The following is a 27,994-nucleotide window of genomic DNA, read 5'->3' as shown; positions in this document are numbered from 1 at the left end:
TTTTAAAGCTAGAATTTCCGGTAAATTGTTACCATATGAACGGGAAAACGAAAATATATAGTATTAACTGGTTTAAATACTATATATTTTCGTTTAATTAACACGAATTACAGTTTCTTTTTTTTTACCAGAAATGCATTACCAAACAGTACGGTAATTTTAACAAAAAATTTTTTCTCCATGTAATATTCCAAAAAAAGGGTAATCGATTTTTTAAAATTCATTTTCATAAAAAAATTTTCAATTACATTTAGTTAATCATATTCAATTATTATCATTATTATTTTCAATTTTCAGCAGTTTTTATTTGATAATTTACATTTGGTTAAATGTGATAGCTTATTAACATTAATGCATAGTTATACTTCATTTCTTTACTCTTACATTGTGTAAAATCCAAAAACAATAATTTCATCACTCAATAAAAAATTAGTAATATTCAAAGTTGCAAAGTCGGAATTGAAAAAATTATTTGTAGGATTTAGAATCAAGGCTTTGCAAAAAAATCTGCGTGACACAGACTGCAGTTAATTAAAAGTAAGATCTTGCAATAGGAAAAAAGAAAAGATTTTATTGATGCAATTGAAATAATTTAGACAAATATTCATAATTAATTGAACAAAAATATTACTCAAAAAATATTGTGGCAATCATCTAAATTATAACTTATCACATTTGAATATTTTTGTTTTATTGGGCTATTGAAAAGGAACAGAAAAGAATTTCGAAACTTTTAAAAAATCTATTTTAATGAAGGTTATAAAAAGTCATGTTTCGATTAAGTAAATGTGTTATTTTTGTTACCTTACTTTGTTTATCGAAGTTAAGTTTATCTAAGTTATTTTTTGACTCATAAATTCCAAATCTACGCTTAAAAAGTCAAGGTAAAAAGTTAATTAAAAATATATCCAAATGAATTTTATGTATCATTTGTAACTTTCTAGTTAATGAATATTCAAAAAAGATATGTAGTTCCTTTCTTATAATGGTTTTGCTCAGATTATATACTTTGTGCAAATATATTTTTTTTATTTCTCTAGCTATTATTTTTTTACGTAAATTTAATTTAAATAGCCTAAATTTAATCGTACATACGAAGGAGAAGTAACATTAACTTACAAATAATAGTATTACCTAGGATTTGTTAAATTGTTTACCGTATGTAAGTCTGAGTAGAGATTCATCGAAAGGAAATAATTGCTGTAATTTGAAAATTTGTAAATTCTGTCACTGTAACGATAAAAGCTGATGATCTATTTTACCAATATTCTTGAATGCATACCTTATAATACATTCACACAAAATTTAATCCGTTCTCTCGAAAAGTATACACTGCAAAAAATACCGATTAGTTCAATCAAATAAGTCCTTCACGAAAGCAAATTTATACCAATACTTGATGCAGAAGTTTCCTTATCTTCTGGATTGGGTTCAAAGCTACGATGCTACGGAGATGAACATTGGCAGTCTTTAAACCCAAAAATTGGGTCGACTGTTCAACGACGGTTATTAAAATAAAATACACACTATAAAAAATCCCAGATAAAATTACGGTAGAAAGCACCGACACTCAGGGTACTGTTACTTTTTTCCGTAAAATCTGTCTTCACTGGAACATGTAACGGAACAAAAAATCTGATAGACTGAAATTTTCACAGTGATAATAACCACAAAATCACTGAATTACTCTGATTAAATATAACTGTAAATATTTCGGCATAAAATTTTATGGTAAAATGGATTTTACTGATGATGTACCCAAAGTACAGATATTTTAAATCATTATTTGATCTGGAATTTTATACAGTTCTCTTACCAAAAGATCAAACGTTGGAAAAGTTATTTTACAGCCATCCTGTATTGTTCTAAGCACCCCGGTGGCGCACTCGGTAAAGGCTTCGTTATCGTCGGTTGATCTAAGGATTGTGAGTTCCATCATCAAGCTAAACAACTGGCTTGTAAACACAACAAGGAAGGTATTAAATCTGCCTTGGACGAAAGTCCTCTCATTGGAGCGATGTGGATGAAGAAGTACCAGGTCAAGAGCTGTCTCCGACATCTAATCAAAAGGTTTCTATCATGATAGTTTAAAGTTAAAGCTCTGAAAAACGAGGCTAGGAGCTTAAATATATTCGGGTATGGCATTTGAAAGCTCTAACCAAAATCAGCTTAGCCTTAATCTTCTTTTCAAAAAATCAAATCTTAACATATTAATTGGATTTCTGGCTAGTAAATAAGGGGCTTTCAGAATTAGTTTAATAACAAAATTTTCTTCGCCATATTTAGATGTGGTTTAATTTAAACCATGCCATTATATCCTTTGAATTTTATACAACATGCTTTGGTTTAATAGTCAAATTAGCATTGCTTCCTCAGTAAATGCTTTTATGATGAGATCACGAAGCCTTAACCCAACATCCGACATTGGCATGATAACCAAGGACCAAGAAATATGTTTCAAGACTTACATCACACCTAGTTTTTCACTTTTTGTATATATATGCACAGCAAACCGGAAAAGGAAGTATAGTGAATAGGATTCAACTTTCCCTTAGTTTACGACCTCTAAATTTAAAGACTGATTCTTCGACGAAAGTGACTTATTGCGTGTGTTGTAAAGAATCCTTTGGTGCTCAAGACAGTAGGTTTTGTTGTTCGTTTATCTTTACAGATGGCAGGCCGGATAGTCCTGGTTGCGTGTTGAAAGTCGCCTCATTCTAAACCACGTGCCACGAATGTCATGGACGGAATTTTAATGTGCCATTTATGAAAATTTGCTCCTATAAAGTAGACTATTAAATTTAGCTGTGTATTTTGATGTAAATTTATACAACCAAGAAAACTAAATTAATAGTTATTTTAATATAGGAAATTGTAATTTCGGTGATCTAATACTTTAGTCATCAATTTAATTTTAATAAACCAATTAGGCTGAGTAGTTGAAAAAAATAGGAACCACTTTATTAAATGTCATAATAGTATAAGACCACCCTTTTAAGGATTTATTGCGGAGGAAAAAATTTCTGTCACCCATGAAATAATGTGTTGTTTCGAATTAAGTATAAAAATGGAAAACATAATACTTAAATATATTTAAAATATCTTTAAATGAAGTAAAAATGTATAAAAAGTATGGAAATCTTTAAAATACATCAAAGATAGTTTTTTCTAAGAATAATAAATAGCTTAAATGTCTTCTTTGGTTTATAGTAATAAAGACCATAACTGCATAGATTGAATTAAAATAATATCAAATATATTCCTCACAAAGATATTATACAGCGGTAAAGATACAAAGATCATAGTAGGAATTACTGTACAGAGAATGTAATAAGCAATGTGAATAAAAGTTTATAATAATCTTACTCCAGAAGAAATTAATCATTACTCGAAAAGTCATGATCTATGATGCTAAGATGTATTTATCATATTATGAATTAAGCGCTCTCATTGATTCAGTTACTACCATAATTCAGCAGTTTATTTTAGCATTCAGTACTATCAGATGTTACCAATCAGTCAACATGTTTATGAGTATATTGATACCCTTATTTTTCTAGATGGTAGAAATTTGAATCGTTTATCTTTGCGGGTATAATATGTGACTGGTTGTATAGACGCTCACGCATGTTATCGCATACCTGGCTTGGTCTACAAGATTAGTTAACCTAAACCCAGTAGAAAATCTTTAGTACATGCTGAAACAGCTGAAAAAATTCTAAAGTGTGGTACAATTTGTTAGTCTAGCATGATAAAAATCTCTCTTAAGTTACTTAAACTGGGTAAGATGAACCTTTCAAATCTTGTTGGCTCACATTCTAATCAAATCTTGGTAATTGTCAAGTCCAAAGTTCAAGATACACAGCCTTAACTGATACTTCTCATGATTTTCATGGCTCTTTTAATAAGACTTTTTTTCAACAATTCTTAGGACATAGAAACAAAAAACATTACACTGACTGACATTAAACTTTTATTCCTTCTAGCCAAAAAATCAATTACCTATACATATACTTTGTCACAAAGGAAGAGGATCAGCATCCGCAACTTTAAGCATCTTGCTCAGAAGTGCAGGAAAGGAAATGAGACTTAGTAAAGACAAAGTAAGCATTTTTTAAATTCCATTATTGCTATTACTAACCATAATATAGGAAATATGAGAATTAAGTAAAAGGTGGCACTCACAAAAGTGCACTCAATATCAAACTATTTCAGTTTTGGATTTCATTCTGAATAAGCACAACACCATCAAAGTCTTAATAAATACGATATTTTTCAACAAAATCAAATCAGATTTTCTAGAGCAGTATTATTTTAATGATTTTTTAGAAGAGTACTATTTGAAATCTATACTAACTAAAAGTTATGCTATGTAACTTTAAAAATAAAACAAAAGTATGTTTTTCATGTGTCGTTCAATAAGCGCTATTAAACTTGTGATTTACAGTTTGTTTAAATTAAGTAATAATTAAAATTCAATGATTACAAATTAGTCACAAAAAATTGATTCCAAATGAAATCTCGACGCAAAATTAAACTTATAAAACACAGAAATCGATATTTTTTCTTATTTAAAAATTTAAATAAAACGTTTTTCCTTATTGACAGTATTGATTATATTTATAGCTCCTTTCCTAATTGTATTTTTTGAATTTAATTTGAATTCGCTATATATAAGATAATTCGTACATTTAGAAAATAAAAAAAAACATCCCCCTACACGGCTTTAGAGAAAAAATAGTAGCCGATATATATAAAAGGGGCTGCAAATAGAGTTTTGTCGTAGCCCCCTATTTTTTTATATAAAGTGAATTCGATCTGAAAATAAAAAATAAAAATAATAGAAGTTCAGATAGATTAGCCGCCGGAAGTGCGTTATTTACCGGTAGATATGGTCAAGATGTGGTAAGCGCATTTTTAAATTGAGGGAGTTATTCTGAGTGGCGCATAGGATCACCAATAAAGCTGCAAAAAATCAATGCATTAAAGTGAAAGCGTTTTTTTTTTTACATTTATATTTTACAGTTGCAAATACTTGAGCCTTGATGCCTCGGGGGATAGAGCATTCGTCTTCCAATGAGGTGAACCGGGTTCGAATCCCAGCGATGGCTGGTTAAAACGAGTTCCTTACTCGGCTCGCACCGACCACAGTGCTGGCGCAAAATATTCTCAGTAGTAGGCGGACCATGAGCTAGAGTTCCCTCGCCAGCAGGCTAACCGTGAGAGGTTTTCGTATTTTTCCTCTCCATGTAACACAAGCGTGGGTTAGTTCCATCAAAAAGTCTTCCACGAAGGTAAATTTCTACCAATACTTGATCCAGGAGTTCCCTTGCTGGATTGAGTTCAAAATTACAAGGCGACGGAATTGAACATTAGTAGCCGTAAACCCAATCTTCTTACCAATCTGCGCATGATTGGTAAGAAGCTTGCAAATTTAGAATTTGATTCCTACCTGACTTATGCCCACATAACACATCGAATATTTAATTACATCGACATCTATTCCATCTCTAATATGATTAGAATTATGATAATGAACAGAGTCGATTTTTTATAAACTTTTTATTACGATTTTGCTTACATTGGTTTGCGCATGCCTTTTCATTAAGTTGCCACCTAACATATCAAATAGAAATTCTGGAAGTGTGCCCATTTTATCAATATTTTAGTTCAAATCTCCTCATATCTAACAAAAAATATTTAAGCAACTATGATTGACAAAAAGATAACCAATCCTTTTACATCTCTTCCGAAAAATATTATTTCATTTCAAAGTGCGGAAATGCGAAAGAAGTTCAATATATTTTTCATGACATTTAAATAAATAAAACCAAAATAAGATTAAATATTCAACGAGTATTCATGTTCATATTATATTATTATAAATTCTAAAAGCAATCATAGATTAAAAAAGATATAACGCAAATCTCGGATATTTTTCTTTGAATGTTTAGCTTCATTCAAATGTAACCACTAACTTCATGCAATAAATATTAAAATAAAGTAAACTATCATATTTCTAGGACGATTTACATTAAAAATAACATTCAAAAAGTGTGTGTTTTAATCCATTTCAAATGTTATAATTCTTTTGCCATGAAAAATAATTCCTGTCTCACCACAAACTGCATTAAAAAAATTATGTAAAGACATAGCTCTTTCATATAAAGTGATATATGTTTGCAACATAGAGTCGACTTTATGATTTGAATTTTTTTTACAATACAATAAGTACTCAAAAAAAAATAAAGCAAATCAGATATTTTTTTATTTCATTTTTAACTTAGATTACACTTCATGATGATTTATTTAACAGGATGGCAAAATTCCTCTCTTTTTGGCTGCTGAGAGTGACAACAACAGTTTGTGTCGAGAATTACTCACAGCTTTACAAAAAGAACAACTTAAAACAAGAACAGCAGAAGACGGTGAGACTGCTATGCACATTGCAACTCGACGAAAAAACGGAGAACTATTGCGCTTACTTCTTAACAGTGGAGGAAATGTTGATGCACAGAATGTAAGCAGTTTAACCATTTTAAAGTTCTCCAATTCTCTTATTGTCCAAGTTCCATGATGAATCAGGGAATATGCATTCGCTTCTGACACGGGTAACCCGGGTTTGAATTTCAGGTACAGCTGCTGATAGGTTCGTATATATAATGAAGAGCCATTACATTATGACCACCCTCCATCTATAACAATGAACTCGCCCAGGTTTTCATGGTTTCTCGCCCAGGAGCAATGTTTTCAGGAGGCACATTAGGACCCATAATTCTCATAGAACAATCCCTGACGTCTGTAAGCTACTTGAACATAGTTCACCCATTCATGGCAACAGTTTTTGATGCGGGGGGATGGTGTTTACCTTGGCCACCAGAATTCTTGTTTGCCAAGGTGTTTACTAACAGGATAATGCACCATGCCATAAGGATCGAATCGTCATGGATTGGTTCGAGGAACATTCCAGTGACTTTCAAGTCATGTCTTGCTTCCAAATTCACCTGTCCTTAATCCAATAGAGCATTTGTGGTCCTACTTGGAAAAATAAATTCGTGCTGCCACGCTATCCCCTCGCAATGTGAGGGAATTGCAGGACCAGTTGGTGAGCGCTTGATACCAGATACCTCAGACTACCTATCAGCACCTCGTGGAATCAATGCCACGGTGGGTGCTAGCAGTTTTGAGGGCTAAAGGTGGTCCTACATGTTATTAGCAGGGTGGTCATAATGTAATGGCTCTTCTGTGTATAGCCTTGGAAAAAGTCGAAGCTTCGATGACATAAAATAACCCAAATAGCAGACCAAAAGATAGAACTCCATTTGCTTTAAACTATCCTTGGAAAGTTTATCTCTTCAGTTTGAGTTACGCTTTAAATTATCCAAGTTAAAGTATGTTAACGTTTCTATGTGTAGGAGAAAAAGTTATTTCAATAATTGACTCGGACATTTGCTTATTTCGCTTCAAACTAATACACTACACCGTGTATACTACACAAGGTACAATAATATCGTAATGCCAAAGATGGATATAAAAATTCCACTTTGTCTTCTGTTATTTTTAAATGCATATTTTTCTTATTTTTAAATTTTAAATAGTTATAATTTCAGTAACTTTCCAGCCTTGGCAACAATGATAAAATATTTTATTATTTGTAATCTGAATATTCCATTACTAATATGCGAAAATCGTTGTTTTAATTTTTTTTAAAAATAACTCTCCATGTTGTGTATGAGTTGAGATACCAATATAGTACAACAAAACCATTTGTTTAGAGTGTATTTCCATAACATCTAACAAGTTATTCATTGCTTATAATAAACTATTATTGTATTTTAAATATTTTACTAGACGTAATGAATTATTTTATTTAACTTTGCAAACTATGACGAGGGATAAAACAAAAAGTGTATTTCCTTTATAAATAACAATTTTTTTTTTACTTTCCTTAAAGAAATGCGAATACTATATTTGTTGTGACCCTCTAATATAATATATAAACAAACACTTACAGAACTAANCCACTTTGTCTATTGTCTGCGGCAGTAACAAATAGTTTCATTTAGTAAAATTGGAATCAATCTTACTTTCAATCGCTTCTGTTATTTTTAAATGCATATTTTTCTTATTTTTAAATTTTAAATAGTTATAATTTCAGTAACTTTCCAGCTTTGGCAATAGTGATAAAATATTTTATTATTTGTAATCTGAATACTCCATTACTAATATGCGAAAATCGTTGCTTTAATTTTTTTTAAAAATAACTCTCCATGTTGTGTATGAGTTGAGACACCAATATAGTACAACAAAACCATTTGTTAGAGTGTATCTCCATAACATCTAACAAGTTATTCATTGATTATAATAAACTATTATTGTACTTTAAATATTTTACTAGACGTAATGAATTATTTTATTTAACTCTGCAAACTATGACGAGGGATAAAACAAAAAGTGTATTTCCTTTATAAAAAACAATTTTTTTTTTTACTTTCCTTAAAGAAATGCGAATACTATATTTGTTGTGATCCTCTAATATAATATATAAACAAACATTTACGGAACTAAAGACTGGAGTAATTCATTTTTTTAAAAAAATAATAAATAAAAAGCAGCGAAAGACACGGTTTTCAAAAATTATTATTTACAAAATTAGTTTTAAGTTTCAATCTTAATACAATTGTAGCTGATTTATCACTTCACCAGCTTTTAAAATATATTTCTGACAGTTTATTCTTTCTCCCTAACAGCCATTTTTATATCCACTCTCTTACTCTAAATTTAATAAAAATTGACCAAACGAAAGTGTAAGATCACGGGTTAGTCAATATTTTAGTAATGATATTAGTAAGTTTGATGTCACAGTTCTGTAATAAAACATGTTAAACTTATTGATTTTAGACTGAAGGTTTGACTCCTCTTCATGTTGCTTGTGAGCATGGAGATGCTGAAATTTTAAAAGTATTTTTCCAATTTCGAGCCAATGCAAACATAAATGACAATCAAGATCGTACTCCACTACACATAGCGGCTGAGAAAGGTTACAGTACTATAGTGGAAACTTTGGCAGATAAATTTAAAGCATCCATTTTCAAAAGGACGAAGGTATGTAATAGACACAATTTTTAATGAAAATTATATACGGGGAAGTGTTTTTGCATGTTCCTTGAAGTGTCTTTGCATGTTCCAACTCAGTATACTGCAACAAATTCTGGAACAAATTATGATAAAAAGTACCGTCACTCAAGGTGGCGGTACTTTTTACCATGAAATCCGTTTTTACTAGAACATATTATGGAATGAAAAATCTGATATACCGTAATTTTTACAGTAATAATTACAGTAAAATTTCTGATAAATACTACTGTAAATAAATACTACTGTACAAGTTATGGTAGAATATTTTGCTGAAAAAATGGATTTTATGATAAAATGGATTCGGTGCCGGTACTTTATACCGTAATTTGATTCGGAATTTTTTACAGTGGAAAATAATTTTGCATTCAGTATATGCAATTGTTATAGCTAACGGCAGCTGTCATCTATAGTGTGGATGAACATTTCAGGTTTTTAAAGCATGTTCTAGTGACCAATAATGAGTTTTGAAACCCCCTCTATTATATTCATAGGTAATCAATAATCATTATTTATTTAATATTGCGGTTATTTAAATGAAGTAAAAGTAAACTGCAAATAAGAAGGAAATTACAAAAAAATTTTAAAAAAATGAATTTTGAAAAGTATATGCTTTTATAAGAAAAGCTTTCTTAGTATTCTATAACTTTGTTTTCAATTTAAAAATAATACTAAATTCAACACTCATAATACTAAATTCCCGAATGGGCTTCCTGATAAATATTTTCCAACATTTCTAATATTTCATTTCTGTTTTTAAAAACTAAACTGAAAAACTTTACATAAAAAGCTAAGCAGACAAAAACTTAATTTTAAGATTATTATTGACGAATTGATGAAAAACTTCATTCTCAATATTAAATACTTTCAAAATCATTAGTTGTTTTTTTTTCAATTAATTTCTTCTGAATTGCTCATGAGCAACAGGGTCCCGTCAAACGAAAGTCAATAGTTTAGTGTTCCACAGTCGAAGAAATTGGGAACCGCCGTTCAGGAGAAAGTTTTTTTTTCAACTGCTGAGTGATTTTTTTATAATTAATTTTGTTGAAATTAATACCAAATAGTATTTGCACTTGAAAACAGAACTAAGGCAAATAAGTACCAAAATGTCATCCTTTTTAAGACAAAATACCAAATCTAGAAGAAAAATAAATTATTTTTGTTAGGCCTAACATAGTAAAAAGTGTATGCCTGTTGTACCTTAAACTAGTCACTGTATTCCATTTTGTACCATTTCAAAATACAATACAAAGACTAATGACTGAGAGATGTACAATAGATCATATTAGCACAGATACATATTTTTTGTGAGTTATGCAACTCTCAATATGCAAAAATTCTTATGCTCTTAGTTAATCTGTAAATTTTTCAAATTTTCCCATAAAATATTCATTGGTAATCATTGGTAAATAAATCAAGATAATTACCTTGATTTATTTTAGCCTATGCAGGCTATTTAAAAATATATTTTAATTGCATGAATAAATTCAATAAATTAACAAATTCAAAAGAAAAGAACACAAAATTAATGTTATCGAAGGAGTAACATCAATTGTCATAAGTGCAGCAAATGGGGGTCTAAGGTACATCATGATGTTGTATTTTGGACCAATTTTCCTTCTGATGAAGAGATGTTAGATTAAAAAATTTTATGTTAAAAAACATTTTTTCTGATGACAGTATTCGTACACTATATACACGCCGAAGAGCCATTACATTATGACCACCCTCCATCTATAACAATGGCCTCGCCCAGGTTTTCATGGTTTCTCGCCCAGGAACAATGTTTTCATGGGGCATATTAGGACCCATGATCCTCATAAAACAATCCCTGACGTCTGTAAGCTACTTGAACATAGTTGCAGACCAGGTTCACCCAATCATGGCAACAGTTTTTCCTGCGGGGGATGGTGTTTACCAACAGGATAATGCACNCCATACTTTAATTTTTTTTAAATTCATTATGGTAGTAAGAAAGAATTTGTGATGCAAAATTTTTCTCGTGATATAGCGTCTCTGACAGTGCGGGCGAGTGAGATATGGGAGTTGTAGGGTTTCTTGTCACACTGAAAAAGGAAGAAAAACCTGTAGTAAAACCGCTTTGTTTACAGCTTAATTAAATAGGAAAGTGAAGTCTTTTACCATTTCTAATTATAAAATATCAAGCACTATTTTTTTTTCAAGTGAGAAATTGATATATATATATATATATATATAAAGAGAGAGGGAGAAAAACGTAAAAGCAGGTAGAATGTATTTTCCATATTCAAAATTATTTGATATTACCTTCTTACTTAAATAAAAATAAAGTTAAAATTGGTCCAATATGCAACACTCCCTTCTAAAGATATTGCATGTAAACTCTTTCATAACTGGCACGCAATGAAACTCCTAATAGGTTAAAATAGCTGAGACTTTGTGGTATTTGATACATTAAAAACAATTTTTGACATTTACATAATGCTTAGAGACTAAAGGTATTCTATAAGATTTAACTATTAGATAATAAAATTTTAGCGAAGAAAATTTTAGAAAAGTTACCATTTATTTTCAGTTTTGTGAGAATATGAGCAAAGTAAGTATTTACTTTACGCTTACATATACTTTATATATACTCTACAAATTTATAATAACTGTTTTATTAATTTATAATAATTAATGTTAATTTATAATAACTCTTAAAATAACTGTTTTTGGAGACGACATGCAAGTACTGTTGTCCGATCTCTGATGTCATAACCACGGCGATGACAACTGCTTCACTTTTGTCAAGAAGATTTTTTAAACTGGCAGAGAATTGAATCTCTAAAACCGATATAATAGAGAACCAAATGTGAAACATTCTATTGGATAATGAAATTAACAGAAATAACTTATATCTTAAGCTTTTTTATCGATGAGTCAATGCTTAATTCCCTTCAATTTTTCCACAATTTAAAATTTTTTCAATATTGTCGTTGTAACATGTTAATAACAATTACTAGAAAAATCATTTTATTTCAGAACCTATTTGTTATGAGCAAAAAAAATGAGCAAACGTTATTTATAACATGAAGCTTATTTGTCTAAAAACATTTCAAATGCGTTACCGCGAATTCTTGAAGATTTTTAAATTAACTGAATTTATATTTAATGCAATTTTCCGATACACAATTTTCTACGAGATGATAATATTTCTGTATTTTCATTATTGTTATATTTTTAATTAAAGAAGTAAACAGAAATGATTTATGGAAACAACGTTTCTTCTCTATTAGAAGCTAGCAATATATTTTCAGATTTGAAGAGCAAGATTACTCATCACGAGTAATCTATGGTAAAGTAGGTCTTAATATTGTAGATAAAATAAAAAAACTGTAAAAGTAAACCAACGTAAGTGGAACAAAAATGTATAAGAGTAGAAGTAATATAGTTAACAGACGCAAATTATCACCTTGTTACATTAGTAAGAACTATCATCACTATATCGACATTAAATTTTTTTCATTTATCATAGGTGCTCTGTGTCTTGGTGTAAATGATAGTTTTTGTTGCAGTACCGAAATGATCACCTGTCTCCATTAACTACATTATTTATGCTCTTATACGTTGTTGCCTTACTTCCTTTGCGCATTGTGGAATTCTACTTACATATATTTTTTGCATTTCTTGTAGACAAATGTAAATGCATAGCTTTGGAATATTTCAAGAATAATAAGCATTCTGTTATTTATAAATGCAATTTTTTTCTACTTGAATTATATCTAAATCAATGCTTGTAAGTTCTTGTTCAAACGCCTGTAATTTCTGTTTCTTTGTAAATTCCGTTTCTTTGCTTCTTTGAAGTATCTGAATAGAGTTACCGAAAATATCGGTTCTTCTTTCTTCAATTTTCTAAAAAGACTTTCTTTGAAACATTTTAATATATTGTTATTTATTTCATAAGTAAACAACCACCAGGCAGTGTTGAGTGTAGAGACTGCCACAGCTTCGGCAGAAGTTTGGTTCCCCGTTGAGCAGACTGGGTGGTTTCAAAGTCTGAAAAATCTTAATATCTAATAACTGGGGCAGTAATTTACAGAATTTTATTTTCTTTATTTCTGAGAAATTACAGAGCCTTATGTGAATTTTTTTCAGAATTATTGAAGAAACTTTCAGTTTTATGTAACTTCACATGATACTCCTGATAAATAATTTTGAAAAGATTCTAGAGTAGTTTTACCATTTTTTACAGTGTATAAAATATTTAATGAATAAGGTAACTGAAACATATTTTCAAACGTAAACTTGATTTTTAAGTTATAACATTTTTCAGGATGGAAGAACCCTTATGCACATAGCTTCTGAATCAGGGCATCAAGAAACAGCATTAGTCTTCCTTAAAAAAGGTGTTCCACTTCATATGTCTAATAAAGTAGGTTTCTAAAATATTTCAGTAAACATGTTTAGATCAGTTATTTATTTTACATGTTATTAAGTTATTTATTCAATAAATATATTATAAATACGTTGTACATTTAATTTTTGCAGACAGGTACGAAAGCTATTCACACAGCTGCTGCTCATGGCTTTGTAGAGGTTATAAGGAATTTGCTTGACAGAGGGGAAAATGTTGACGCTACAACTCCAGTAAGCTTGCTATTTTTTTAAAGCTTTTAATAATTTTTTTTATGTATCATTAACAAGGGTATTCTTCGTTTTATAGGCTTAATTTTATTGCTGATTAACCCAATTTTTATTTAAATAATTATTTATATTTATTGTTAAGCAATAATATATATTTATCAATTTACTAAAATGCACGATACACATTATACATTAAATATATGAGATCTACGCATTCAAAATAAAGCACCATATGTCTGTTCTCCAACTTCAGGTATTAAAAGTATTTTATTGACAGGTTATGGAAGTATTCTTCGTCCTTAACGCATAGCTTTTGCATTTTTAGCATGCAGAGTATGTATAAGAAGTTTACAGATATATCTACACACTTAGAAACTTTGGGCCATTTTAAATTGTAATATTGCTTAAACTTGCTGCAAATTTAAGATACCACTTAGGAAGCATTCGTGAAAAATTATCTTTCAACTGCATTAGCAATATGAAATGTAAGTGTAGAAAGATTTGGATAAACCAAGAGTAAACTAGGTACCTGTTATGGAGAGGAGAAATACACAGTAAAAAATTTATGGATCAAATTACAGTGTGAAGTACCGGAATTTCGGTTGAAAGTTCATTATACCGTAAAATCTGTTTTTACAGTACAATACCGCAATATTTACTGTAATATTTATGTAATTAGAGCGATTCAGTGATTTTGCAGTAATTATTACTGTAAAAATTACGTATCAGATTTTTTATTCCGTAACATGCTCTGGTAAAAATGGATTTTACTGTAAAAATTACCGCCACCTTGAGTGCAGGTACTTTTTACCGTCATTTGATCCGGTATTTTTTGCAGAGTAAACTTGTCATAATTTGTTTGCAATTTGATATTTGAAAATAAAATTTTCAGCATTTAAAATTCCATAGTTTATCTTAACTCGTATTTTCCTTTATCTTAATTTTTAAATTATTAATGTAATTGAAAGAGAAGTATAGCATCTTCTTATTTACATGTTCTGGTAAAAATAGATTTTAGGAAAAATGTACCGCCATCTTGAGTGAGTGCCGGTATTTTTTATCGTCATTTAACCTGGAATTTTTCGCAGTGTAATCCTGTCATAATTTGTTAGCAATTTGATAGGTGAAAATAAAAATTTCAACATTTGAAATTCCATAGTTTCCATAGTTCCACAGGTAGCTTAGCTGGTATTTTTCTTGATTTTAATTTTTAAGTCATTAATATGTAATTGAAAGAGAAGTATAGCGTCTTCGTGCAATAGTACCCATTTTAATTATATTATCGTTTAAATTGATCCTTAGAATTGATAACATTATTCAATTTAACTTCTTATTATGGAAACAGCGAATTTGCACCATAAAGTTAATGGTAAGTGCTTCTGACTCGAAACGCGTGCATTTAACTTATCATTCTGGAAGAAAGAAAAATTATGTTATTGCTATCAAGAATCTTAGATAACGTAACAGTCTCTTTAATTAACTAAACATGGAATTTTAAATTAAAAAAGCATACTTTATATTAAAAGTTACCAAAAAAATGATATATTTGTATCATTAATTTAATAGTTACAAATATCACTATTGGATATATTTTTAATATTTTAGGAGAACTTTACTGCTTTGCATTTAGCAGTTCAGGCAAACCAACCTGAGGTAGTAGAAATCTTACTCGGCCATGGAGCAAATGTGCAAATGAAAGCTGGAAAAGTAAGTTTTCCTTTAATATCATAAAATAAATCATATCATAATTTTTTGCATTAATAAAATCCAATTTTAAATAGAATGGAGAGACTGCTTTGCATATGGCAGCTGGTGTTCTAGATGGTCATAAATGTGCTGAGCTTATTATTAAAAGTGGAGCTGATGTAAATGCAAGAAATGAGGTATATTTTAATTTTTTTAATTATTGTAAATCAGATTTTTATCAATTACCACTTAAATTGAGTTCTTTTTTTACACAAATATTTTAAAGAAAAGAACTCTATTTGCTTACTTGTGTGCTCTTTAGAGCACACAAATTAGCAAATATAAAATTTATATCTATTATATCTGATTTATTTAATAATATTATTAGCAAATTAGAAAATTTATATCTGTAAGTGTCCAGAAAAAATTTTAAACTGTAAAAAGAATCCTGATTTTTCCGTTTTTGCATCTTTTCCTAAATTATGTTTTTATTTATTTATTTTTACTTTTCAAAAAATTTTAAGTTAAGTCAGACATAAACATCGAAAAGAATTTTTCCTGCTTTTAATTTGGTGACGAATGTGCTGTATTTCTGTAACGCAAACTAAGCCATAAAGAATGGCTGTTACATTTTTTTCAATTATCGAAATCAAGAAGCAACAAAACAAACAACCAAAAAACCGTAACAGTTCTCTTTGGAAAAAAAATTTTGAACCAAAATACTCCTTTTAATTTTTACTTAACCGACGGCGTCTTTCATTGGCCAAGGTTGGTGCAGATTCGTTAATTGGTAAACGTTTCTGTTTAAAAAACAATAGGAATTTTTTTACAGGAAATGCATTAAGCAAAAAGAAGTCTTTAGGCAAAGAAAACGCTCTGTTGGTTTTAAAACAATCTTACAATCATCATAAATCCCAGCGTTTTTCTAAAACCATTTACCTGAATTCAAATACTTTGATAAAATTTGTTTTTCTTCATGCGTTGAAACTAATTTTGAAACTCAAAACTTGTCTTTAGGCCCTTCGTTCACTCGAAAAAAAACAACCCTCTAAAAATTCAAAGTCAGATATAATAGTTAATATTCAAGATGATATCATTCTGCTTGTTGAAAATGAAAGAGAAGAAATATGTTTAGACTGCTGATGGGAATGAAACTTAAAATAAATTTCAATTTTATTTATATATGAAGAAATACATTCTGTTAAAATTGTCCAATTGCATGGTGATAACATTTATTGTAAGAAAAAGGCAATTTTTTTGTCCGTATAATAATGGTTTAACAGAAATTCTGATTTTCAAATAATAGTTCTTAGTACCACACATTTTGCAAAAAATACAAAACTGAAAAGTAAATATTATCGAATAAAAGGTTTTTAAAATGTCTTCCCGTTAAAGAAGTTTATACTCTCTCTACCATTTTTTCTCCTGCTTCTTTTATACAAAACTGTGAAAAATTTTGTATTTAATCTTTTTCGGTTAAAAAAGTTTTTTCAGTTTATAAAAGTTCCGTTCAAAGCTTGGAAAATTATCAGAAAAATAACATTTTCATAGACAGAAGTCTTTAAAAACTCCGGATTCTAGGAGAAATCTCTAGGTGCCCCAATTCTGTGGTCCCTGTTTGTTTGTTTTTCACTTTCACACTTATTCTATTGGTATGACAGCCCTTTGTGGGACAGAGCCTTCTCTAGAACCTTCCTCCATTCTGCTCGTTTCTTTGCGATTTTTCTTCTGTTAGTAATTCTTAGGATTTCAAAATCCTCTTCCACACAGTCAGGCCAGCTGATCTTAGGCCTAACTCTAGTTGCAATTGATTTATAATTGAAGATCTTAAATGTCAAGAAAGAAGGATCCATTAGGCAGACGTGACCCGCAAGCTTTAGTGACTTATTTTGATGTATTAGTTGACATCCTTCCTTGAATAGCCTACATAGCTCAAAATTATGTCGTTGTTTCCATAAGTCATCCACATTTATTGCGCGGAAAATATTTCTCAAGGAAATATTTCTCGGAAAATATTTCTTCGGAATCTTCGGAAAATATTTCTCTCAAAAACAACAAGCAGGTCTGCTTTTGATTTAGTTAAAGACCGTGTTTAGGACCCATAAGTTAAAACTGGTCTAATGATTGTTTTCTATAGCATTATTTTTGTTCGTCTTTTAATTAATTATGACTTTAGAAATGTTCTTAAGCCATGAAGGTATTGATTAGCTGCTATAATGAGTCCCTTTATTTCTGTGCTTATGTCATTTGAGGCAATAATATCTGAACCGAGATAAGTGAAATTTTCAAATTTAGAATTTCTGGTTTTTAAAAATTTGTAATTTGTAGGAGTTATAATAATTGACGTGTATTTGATCCTGTCTTCGTTAACAACTAGATGCATATTTTCTGAAGAATTCTTAAACTGCTTCCACCAAAGTTTTATTTTGTCCATGCCAGGATTTGCATTGTTTTAGTGAATATTGTGCCTCGAGTGTTAGCACCGGTATCACGAATCACCCATTCCCAGCGCCAAGTTGAAAAGAAGACAGACAAGAGCGCCGCCCTGTCTCACACCATATACGATTTCAAAAAATTCTGTGTGTTTGCTAGATAGCTTTATTCAGAAGAAAGTGTGAGTTAAAGTCGACTTAATAAGCGGCACAAGTTTATCCGGAATTCCTAGCTAATTAGGAGCTCTGAGTAGCTCTGTGTAGCTCACACTTGTTTCAAAAAAAACATGTGTTATAAAAATGTAGAGAGAATGATTAATCGGGAATAGAAGACTATGAAACTGATTTGATGATGAGTAGATGACTGCAGAACCGGATAGATTTAACGACGTCGTTAAAAGAGTATGTGTGAATAGGTAATGAGGTTGTGCTTCGAATGGATGATATTTAGAAAGTGATAGTTGGACATAGATGAATAAGAAAAGCTGAAGAACATGGGGAAATTCTTCGTTTATGGAATGCTGAAAAAAAAATTCGAATGTCAAAAATTTGCCAGAAAATGTGCGGTTTCATTAGCTTACGACACTTGCACTGTTTTTAACAAGATTATACTGAAAGAGCGAAACTGGAAATGAATTCTTATTTGACATATTTTTCATATTCTTTTTCTTTATTTTGTATTAATTTAATGTCAAAATACGTGAAAAATATTACATTTTGTATTTTAATAATTAATGGCTATGAAACACCGGTCTCTTTTCTTACGTTAAAGGTAAAATCATCCAATCACTGTTTACTTTTAAATACTAATTTTTCAAATTTGCACTTATGTGCAGTTATTTAGATCTAAGAAAAACAGTTTTTCATCATTGCAATTTCTTTAACATGCAAAAGGAATTATTGATAAATCTTGGAATATAAAGGTTAAAAAAATTTTTTCAAACTCCTTATTTTAGATTTTTATATATTAGTATAAATGTAATTCCGACGAAATAACAGATTTTTTTAGTAACTATTAGGCTGTTTTTTTTAATTGAAAAGTACCAAAATATATTTTTGCTTGTAATTAGAGCGTCAGAAAAAAATATATAAAATGAACACCGGTGTCCCATCTGAGTTTAAAGGTTAATGTTTAAGTCTGTTACTATTAAAGTTAAATTTCAATAATATAACAGAATATGCTTATAAAATCGAAAACTACTTCTGCATATCAATTGTGCAATACACATTTATGATTTTTTTTATTATTTTATCTTACAGCTTAAAAAGTATAAATATTTAAATTACTTATTTCTTTCAAGTAAAAACTTCTAGCTTAGATTGGGTTTTACTGTATTAGCCAAAGTTTAGATAGTTTGTTTAGATAGTTGGCTAATGAGTTTTACTGTATTAACCAAAGTTTAGATAGTTTGTTTCAATGAAAAGATTTTTCATTATTTTTTCAGGATGGAGAAACACCTCTTCATAATGCCGCTCGTCATGGTCAACTAAAAACTGTATTACAACTATTGGAAGATGGGGCCGAATTAGACAGTCTCTCAAAAGTAACGATTTCTTTTTCTTGTTTCTACTTTTCAAACATTTTGAAAATCAAAATTTCATTATGTGGAGTATTTTCTTGTTTTTTGAACTGATTTGAAATTGTATGTTTAAAAACGTCCAATTTTTTTCTTCTTTTAAGCATGGGGAAAGTGTATTACATGTTGCAGTCAAAAACTGCCATCATGAAATAGCTAAAAGCGTAATATATCATAAGAAGTCCAGTGTCACAGAACTCCAACTCAACAATTACATTAATCAGCCAAATAAGGTAATTAGTTCAGTTCTGAATCTATTCCTTAAAATCTTATGATGAGTAAAAATTTACATATTTATTTGTAAGCACGTTTGGTTTGTATTGAATCAAACTTTCATTACTTAATTTCGTTCTCTTTTCAAACAAAACAAAAATAATTTGCAAACGTGCTATGATTAATAACTTTAGTTACTTTTCTATAATACTAATAAACTTTATTTTGATTGCAAATATAGCGTTTTTGAATTTTTATCTTTCAACAATTTTATCTTTTTATGTGATTTCTTCTTTAAAAATTTAAGTGAGTCCAATTATGACAGTTTCTAAAAATAAAATAAAAATCTTATTTAGAAATAAATGATATCACTTAACTGTATTAAGTGATGCATGTTTATGATAAGGAGCTGGAAAAGTGCTAGACCTAGGTATAAATTTGCCTCTTGGAAAAAATTGAATAACTTTATTAAACAAATTAATGTAAAATACTGATTTATTAGTAAATTAAAAGGCAAATGTCATAAAAAAAAACTAAATTGTAAAAATTATAATTACTCTCTAATATTTTTTTGTTTATTTTATCCATTTTAAAGAGTATTATTTGTTCTCAAATAGATTCTTCTAATAGTTGACACCACCAAAACTTTACCGTCATAATCAAGTTAAAAGTTTCCAAACTGCTTTAGAACATTTTTAATGATTTGTTTGTTTCCAATGTTGTAACCATGAACATACTGTTTTAATAATGATTCTGTTTCAACTTTTTAAAAAGTAAAAGGCAGTATTTTTATTTATTAATTCAAATTTTTCATATATTTTTATAATTTTGAAAAATTAATAAATACTCTAATGCAAGATGATTCTGCGTTGCTTTGAATCAATATATTAAAAAATAGTTATATTTTTAACAAATGAAAGAAATCAATAGTTATGTGATCTAAACTTTCATTTTAATGAGTAACGTTTTGTAAGTCCTTGTTTTTTTAACTCCATAATTTAGAAGGGTGAAACTGCGACTCATTATGCTTCATCAGTAAGTAAGGATCAAATTCATTATCCCACAGAAGATAAGGATCTTATTGCGTTAATATTACAAAATGGAGGAAGTGTCACAACCGAAACAAAGCAGGTAAGTTGTATATTTTATTATTTTATCATTGTAAAAAACTATAATTTTTATAAAATTGAATACTTTTTTAAAAAAATATTCCATTATTTTGAAAATGCAAAGACTTTTTAAAATTTCGTCATAGAAACGAAATATTGTTTACATGTAGTTAGCTGGAAAAAGTTTCCTAACTTTTGCAATTCTGTGCAAATTATCCATTGAAATGAATGTAATTCATTTATAATATTTTCAGAATTGTGAAACACCAATCCACTATTGCTGCAAGGCTGGAAATGAAGATGTATTGAAAGAAATCATTGCTGGACTTCCAGCTTCCAAAATACAAATAGCTTGCAATAAACAATCTGCCGTAAGTATCATAGAAGCAATTTATTTTAATAACATGTTAAGCAATCTATTTCTATTCGTTATGAAAAATCAAAACTTTTAGCAAATAGAGGTTATTATCAGAATTAGATTCAAACAGATAATTTCTACTGTTTCAAAACTGGAGATCAAAAGAATTTTAGGATGAACTTTTTATAAGCAGCTGCTCATTCTTCCTACCCCAAATCGTGAAATGTGTGTCCTCACCTGAACACTAATTTCCATCTTGTTCCGGATGCTCCGCGTGCAACCGCGGTGGACACATTTGTGCCGACTGTCTCCTTGCCCATTCATATTACTTTATAATTGTCGACATTGCTCTATGTATTTTATGACAAGGTATGACGGCTGCTTACATTGATCAACTTAGATACTTACTCCTCTGCTCTACTGTCCACGAAGGACCTTGACCTCCAATACCACAAAACTCCACTTTTTCCTGTCTTTGGTCTAAATCTTCCAATTTTTGATTTTCAATTTTTTTTAATCTCCCTCTACCTCATCTAGTCATCTTTTTCTAGGACGCCCGTCTTTTCTTTTTCCCTCTAGTCTTTCCCTATAAATTTGCTATATTGCTCTTTCCACGTCACTCATTCGCCTCAGCTGTCCGAGGTATCGTATTATTTTTGTTTTCACTATATTTACTATATCTTTTTTAATAGAGCTCACCTAATTCAAAATTACTTCTAATTCTCCACACGTCTTCATCTTTGATTGATTCATATATTCACTTTAGAATCTATCTTTTAAAAGTAATATCTATTTTTTTTCTTCATTCTGAGTGGTTGTTAATATTGCTGCTGTATATGTAACAATTGGTCTAATTTTTAACAATTGCTGCATATGTAACAATTGGTCTGATTTTTAACAATTGCTGCATATGTAACAATTGGTCTAATTTTTAACAATTGCTGCATACGTAACAATTGGTCTAATTTTTAACAATTGCTGCATATGTAACAATTGGTCTAATTTGTAACAATTGCTGCATATGTAACAATTAGTCATTTGGTCTAATTGTGTTTACTTTTTAGACTGGTTGGTCACCCTTACTCTACGCTTGTGATTATGGAAATTCTCATGTTGTTCAACTACTACTACAAAATGGTGCTCGAGTGGATGTCTTTGATGTCGTAAGTAAAGTGAAATGTTTTTATATAGTTAAAACAGAATCTTTAATAATGAAGCCTATTTTAAAATCTGCCTATATTTCATCACACCTTAAAAATTGAATATCGGAAACAAGATAGCAAATAGTTATTTTGAAATTGCAAATATTATGGGGTAAGAAACGATGCTTTGTTCTTTAACAACTTAGATGTTGTCACCATGCATGGAGAAAAACATTTTGAAAAAATTATTACACGGTATAGTAATGACATTTTTCCTGAAAAAGAAACCATAATTCTAGTATAATAAGGTGGTGGGGAAAAAGAAGGTTTATCTTGTTTTAAGAAAAAGCAAACATATACAAACGTATATGCAAAAAGCAGAAAAAGAATGTTTATAAAACCATTGTGCGAAATTTATGTTCAGTTGCAGAATTCTATGAAGAAATATGAAATTAACAAAAAGGTTAAAAATAAGCATTATCAACCATTTTGTTTTCCTTTCTTTAAATTTCATTTTACCACATTTTGCAGAATGTCTGTGTTTCAAATAATTTAAAAATCATAGTGTTCATACTGCACAAAATGTCTCACCAAACATTGGTGACAGCAATTAATTTACAAACGTCATAAGGATCGAATTATAGAATTGTATTCACTTTATACCTACATAGTATATAATTTATTTTAAGTCTTTTACACAGATACATTCTCAGTTAATTCATTTTTCCTATATTTAATAAAACCAAAAAATTTTTAAAAAAAGCTTACTCTTCTGAAAAAAATATTCATTAAAATCCAAATATTATATTAAATTACTTTATAAATATCTGGCAAAATAAATGAAAAAAAACACACATTTTTGAACCTTGTTGTGGCAAATAAAACCAATCAATTAAATTTCAGCAGTATGAAATACGACCCTGCTCTAATTATCCCGAATGTGCTAGTTTTGCACACTGGAAACAACTCAAGACAACACGTTAAAAAAGGTTAATCTGGCCTATTAAGTAAATTTCATTTCATGAAAACTACCTTCATTTCAGGAAGGAAGAGCTGGTCTTCATCTAGGTGCTGAACATGGTCATGCTGACGTGATAGAAATTCTTCTCAATCACAAGGCTTTCGTAAATGTGAGAACGAAAAGAGGTATGACTCCTTTACATCATGCAGCCGCAAAAGGACATACAAGAGTTGTAAAGCTTCTAGTTGAAAAATATGGCGCTGCCATAGATGGCCTTACTCTGGTAATTTTCTTGACTCATTAAGTGTTAGTACGTCAAATACAAATGATATATTTTTAAAATAAAAATGAAAGCTGCATTCTCATTATACTATACAGAGTGTGACGAAATTAATGGTCGCAAATGTAAGGGGAAAAGCAGACATCATAAAAATTGTGGGTTGCATTACAACCCGTGACCGAAAATGACATCGTACACCATAAGGTACGCTATCTTATTATGAACTGGTTGTCAGTGCGCATTTGAACTGATACTTTGATTTGTCAAAAATTATCTTAATTTTATGTTTTCTTATGATGATTGCCAAAAGTTGTGCTTAAATAAGACCATAAAATAGCTACCTAAATTACTATAAAACAGTTATTTTTGGTCCTCTTTGATCTCTAAGACCATAAAACAGCTACCTAAATTACTATAAAACAGTTATTTTTGGTCCTCTTTGCATACATGCTGACCTCGAAAAACATTAAAACTACTATCAAATAACTATTTTTGCGCCTTATTATTTTCGACAATAATTATTAGAAAAAGAAGATTAAGATAAGACAAGATTATTAATTTTGAATAAAGATTAAGATAATTAGAATTTTTGAAATTTTAGTTTTTGAAATGAGCAGTAACAGGCAGTCTGTAATAGAGAAATCAGTGTATCATGACGGTTTCAATCATTGGTTACTTTGCGATTTTCAATTCTTTAAAGGTGTGTCCATTAATTTTGCTTTCCCCCGAATATACAGCATAATAATTATTGCATCACAAAATCAATCCCCGTAATATTTATTATATCATATTATACATGCCCAACAGCATGCATACCTAAATAAATATTCGGGATATATGCTCCAATGCATGATTCATTAACCAAATTAACTGTGAAAGTAAGCATGCGGGAAAAATTGTATAAAAATTAATCATCATAAATCACACATGAGGATCTGTTAATCAAATAGCAATTACTGTGCGCCTCGAGCATGGATGTTATGTTTCATTAACATTTCTTTCGTGGTGATATGTTAGAATGCACTCTATAAATGGGTTTGATGTCAAGAATGTGCGATATGGGTGAATCAGGCCAAATACTAAATAAGAGTTGCCCAAATGAAATGTACATAAGTTGAATGAAACTAATATCTTTATAGGAAATCAAACGAAATCGGTATGAGCATTGCAACACAGGTTTAGGAAGCAAGACCTTGCTTTTGCTGTTGAAAGATTTTGGTTAGTTCTGGAGGAAGTCCTGCCCAACTTCCTTCACTTCGTGGAAAGGTATCCCACGTAATGCTCTCTTAAGTCACCCCCCCCCCGCCCAAAGATGCGGAAGTCACAAGGGGACAAATCTGGACTGTATGATGGCTGTTAAAACATTTCCAAACAGAAATTTCGTAAAGGTTTTCTTTGTTTCTAGTGAGACGTGTGAGCGGGCATTGTCGTGGAGAAGGATCACTTGCTGTGTAAGAAGACCTGCTATTTGCTATTTATTGTTCTCTGTAGTTTCGTCAGAGTACAGCAGTATTGTGTTGAACAGATAATGCTCCCTTGGCAGAAAATCATTAATTGTTTTACGTGAACGCATCCATGTGTAGCGCTATCAATTTCCTCTACCATGAACAGCTTCTCTGTTGAACGCCGTATGCAGTGCACACCTCCAACTGCCTTTTATATCCCCGTTCGTTGGCGCTGCTATAGCTGCATTTATTCTGAAGCAATCACAAGTGTCAACTTTTCATTTGGGCAATCCTCATAAGTGTCTAGGATAGGTATATCCCATTCTTATCCTGAGACTAAAACAGAAACAATAACCACCATTAGGAAAAGGAATTAAGGTGAGATTCCCAAATATGAATTTTAAATTAAATGAGGGTAAATTTAAACAAACTGTTAACATATGTATTTTCTGTTGAAGATTTTCGAATATTGACATTTTCTTGCTATGCTCTACACAAAGATGAATCAGTTTACAGCTATTTGAAAAGAATTTCTTTATTATATTTTAACTTAGAAACACTAATAATAACTTAGATTAACTTTGCATTCAAATCTTAAAATTCATTTAAATATCATAATAATTTGCTAAACAAATTCAATTAATAAAAAGTTTTACATTGATGTATTTCCAATGGGGAATGACTTACATAATTTTAAAATTTTGTTTAAAACGGAATGAATTTAAAAAGATAAATGGAATTGGAAAGGTATTTTTCTCATGAAATTTGATTGTTAATAATTCCCCAGCAAACATTTATTAAACTAATAATTAGTATTTAATAGTATAAGCTTAACTTTCAGTTTTCATTTTCAAATTTCATCTTTTTAAAAAAATTAGCTCGATTTTTTTTTTATCATTCATGATCAACGATCAGCATTTAACACTGGAAATAAAACAAAAATAATGTAAAAAAATTAACGATATATCAATATCATTTAGCTATGGTGCTAAATCTAATATATGTTGGTATATAAATAATTTTAACTAAGTTTTTCAATTTCTTCTAGAGCAAGCAAACAGCTCTTCACTTAGCAGCAGAACAGGGACGTTTTGAAACATGCAGAATGCTTATTGATATGAAAGCTGATACAAATGCTACTGACAATGTAAGTTAAGTTAAAAAATTAAATTTGTGTTTTGGATAATTTAATATCAAAACTTTAAAAAAATAATGTAAGCTTATGTTTCTTTCAGAGAGGCCAAACGCCGTTATTATTGGCTGCTGAGAACGACCATTCAGAAGTCGTGAAATTGTTTCTACAAATAAGGCCAGATTTGGTGACCATGGCTAGTTCAGTAAGAAACTTTACTCAATTCTTTTTTATTTTACGAAGGTTTCTTTGTTATAATGTACACTGGCATTTACCAAAACTCTCTCTCTATATGAGAGATTTCGTTTATTTTTATGAGTTGAATGCTTTCTCGCATCTATGGATAACAGTAAGTAGTAATTTTTATTAATAATTCAAAAAAGTAGGAGTATTTATTAATAATATTCATAAATTTAATAAATTTAAATTCTAGTTAATTTTATAAACTACGAAGAAATCGTAGCTTCAAGAACCTGTGAGACAGATAAAAAATTTATTTAAATTGTTCCGTTAGCTTATTTACCTTATACGTTTCTGTTTGAGAAGGTAAAATTTAATTGCTTTATCTGTTTTTTTCGAAATGGTGATATTGGTGTAATTTATATCTGTCGAATATTCAAAAATATTCCTAATAAAGAATTTAAAGAAAAGTCTGATTGAGATTTTTACTCAATTACAAAATACGGTGCTACACAAGTGTTGTAACGCAAGAATGCTACTTATTAAGGCGCAAATCATCGCAAACAAGCGCTTTATGCTTTTAAGTTTTAAACTGTTATTCAAATATATTTTCTTGCATTAAACATTCTAAAATTTTTACCTTAAGTGCATGTATTAAATAAACACATTAGCATAGCTGAAAATTCGATTTTAACAAGTAAACTTGAGTAAGTTAGTTCGTTTATTACCATAAATACTTAAAGCATAACATGTCAACAGTTTATATAAGAAAATATGACATTTTATTTCGAAAGAGACTAATAAAATAAGTTAATTTTAAACTGTTTCAAAATAAACCTTTTGTTTTCTTAGAGTGGAATAACATGCGGACACATAGCTGCAGCGAAAGGAAGCGTAGCTGTAATTAAAGGACTTATGAAATTCGATCCAAAACTGGTTACAACTGCAAGAAGCAAGGTATGATATTGTATTATTAAAGTAGATATCAATAAATTACCTACATCTCGACTTCGTAATTTTGCTAAAATTCATTCTTGCATACACAAATATGAACAGGAAATTATTGATAAAAAAGTGATGCAATGCATTTTGTTTCAGAATTTTGTAGACGATAAAAGGAGAAAAAAACATCTATGACGTAATCATTATGGACATCACATTAGACATTAGATAAATGTTTCTGGTGTTTTTGAAAGTAGCTGCATAAAAGTAAAAAAAAAAATTAAAAAAACTCTTCAAAAAGGCCATATCTCAAATTCATCATTCTCAAATGGCCATAGCGACATGCCCCCTTCCTACCGTAGGCATTTGATTAATTACATTAAAAAAGGAGTTTAGGCTTTTCGTAAGAACTAGGTGGCTTTCGCTTATTCATCTATTTAAAGTAATAACAATATCTTTCGGATTTCAATGCTGAGCTCTATTTATAACTTTAATTATTTTTAAACACTTAAAATAAGGAAAAAATGTGTTTCTTTAGGAAAATAGTTGTTTATTTTCTTTTAATTAAGAGTTCATGCAAATAAAATAAATAAAAAATAGGGCAGAATTTTTTAAATTCTAAACTTCGAAAATACCGATGAAGGAAAATCGGGAAAGAGTTATTTCTAATATTTCGTGAATTGCTGCTCAACAAGCCCTAAAAAACTCTATAATTAAATTCAAATTTAGAATTAAATAAATAATCTCAAGAAACTGAAATGGTAAAATATTAATTTATTAAAAACTTCATTTGGTTC

The 27,994-nt window shown here is 29.7% G+C and overlaps 1 protein-coding gene across 1 annotated transcript in view; it reads left to right on the top strand.

Annotated features, from left to right (window-relative positions):
- LOC107456095 (uncharacterized) overlaps positions 1 to 27,994 on the top strand; it is a 75,172-nt gene that overhangs the window by 25,614 nt on the left and 21,564 nt on the right. The window contains exons 4-19 of the mRNA XM_043051133.2: positions 3,987 to 4,103; positions 6,317 to 6,520; positions 8,902 to 9,105; positions 13,430 to 13,528; positions 13,645 to 13,743; positions 15,346 to 15,447; positions 15,522 to 15,623; positions 19,304 to 19,402; positions 19,540 to 19,668; positions 20,651 to 20,779; positions 21,012 to 21,128; positions 22,180 to 22,278; positions 23,301 to 23,501; positions 25,992 to 26,090; positions 26,179 to 26,280; positions 27,108 to 27,212. Of these exons, the coding sequence (XP_042907067.2) occupies positions 3,987 to 4,103; positions 6,317 to 6,520; positions 8,902 to 9,105; positions 13,430 to 13,528; positions 13,645 to 13,743; positions 15,346 to 15,447; positions 15,522 to 15,623; positions 19,304 to 19,402; positions 19,540 to 19,668; positions 20,651 to 20,779; positions 21,012 to 21,128; positions 22,180 to 22,278; positions 23,301 to 23,501; positions 25,992 to 26,090; positions 26,179 to 26,280; positions 27,108 to 27,212 (2,007 nt within the window). The remainder of the gene's footprint in view (positions 1 to 3,986; positions 4,104 to 6,316; positions 6,521 to 8,901; positions 9,106 to 13,429; positions 13,529 to 13,644; positions 13,744 to 15,345; positions 15,448 to 15,521; positions 15,624 to 19,303; positions 19,403 to 19,539; positions 19,669 to 20,650; positions 20,780 to 21,011; positions 21,129 to 22,179; positions 22,279 to 23,300; positions 23,502 to 25,991; positions 26,091 to 26,178; positions 26,281 to 27,107; positions 27,213 to 27,994) is intronic.

Source organism: Parasteatoda tepidariorum, chromosome X1, assembly GCF_043381705.1.
Source record: "Parasteatoda tepidariorum isolate YZ-2023 chromosome X1, CAS_Ptep_4.0, whole genome shotgun sequence".
NCBI classification, from domain to species: Eukaryota; Metazoa; Arthropoda; class Arachnida; order Araneae; family Theridiidae; genus Parasteatoda; species Parasteatoda tepidariorum.
This window is presented reverse-complemented; position numbering and strand designations above follow the sequence as displayed.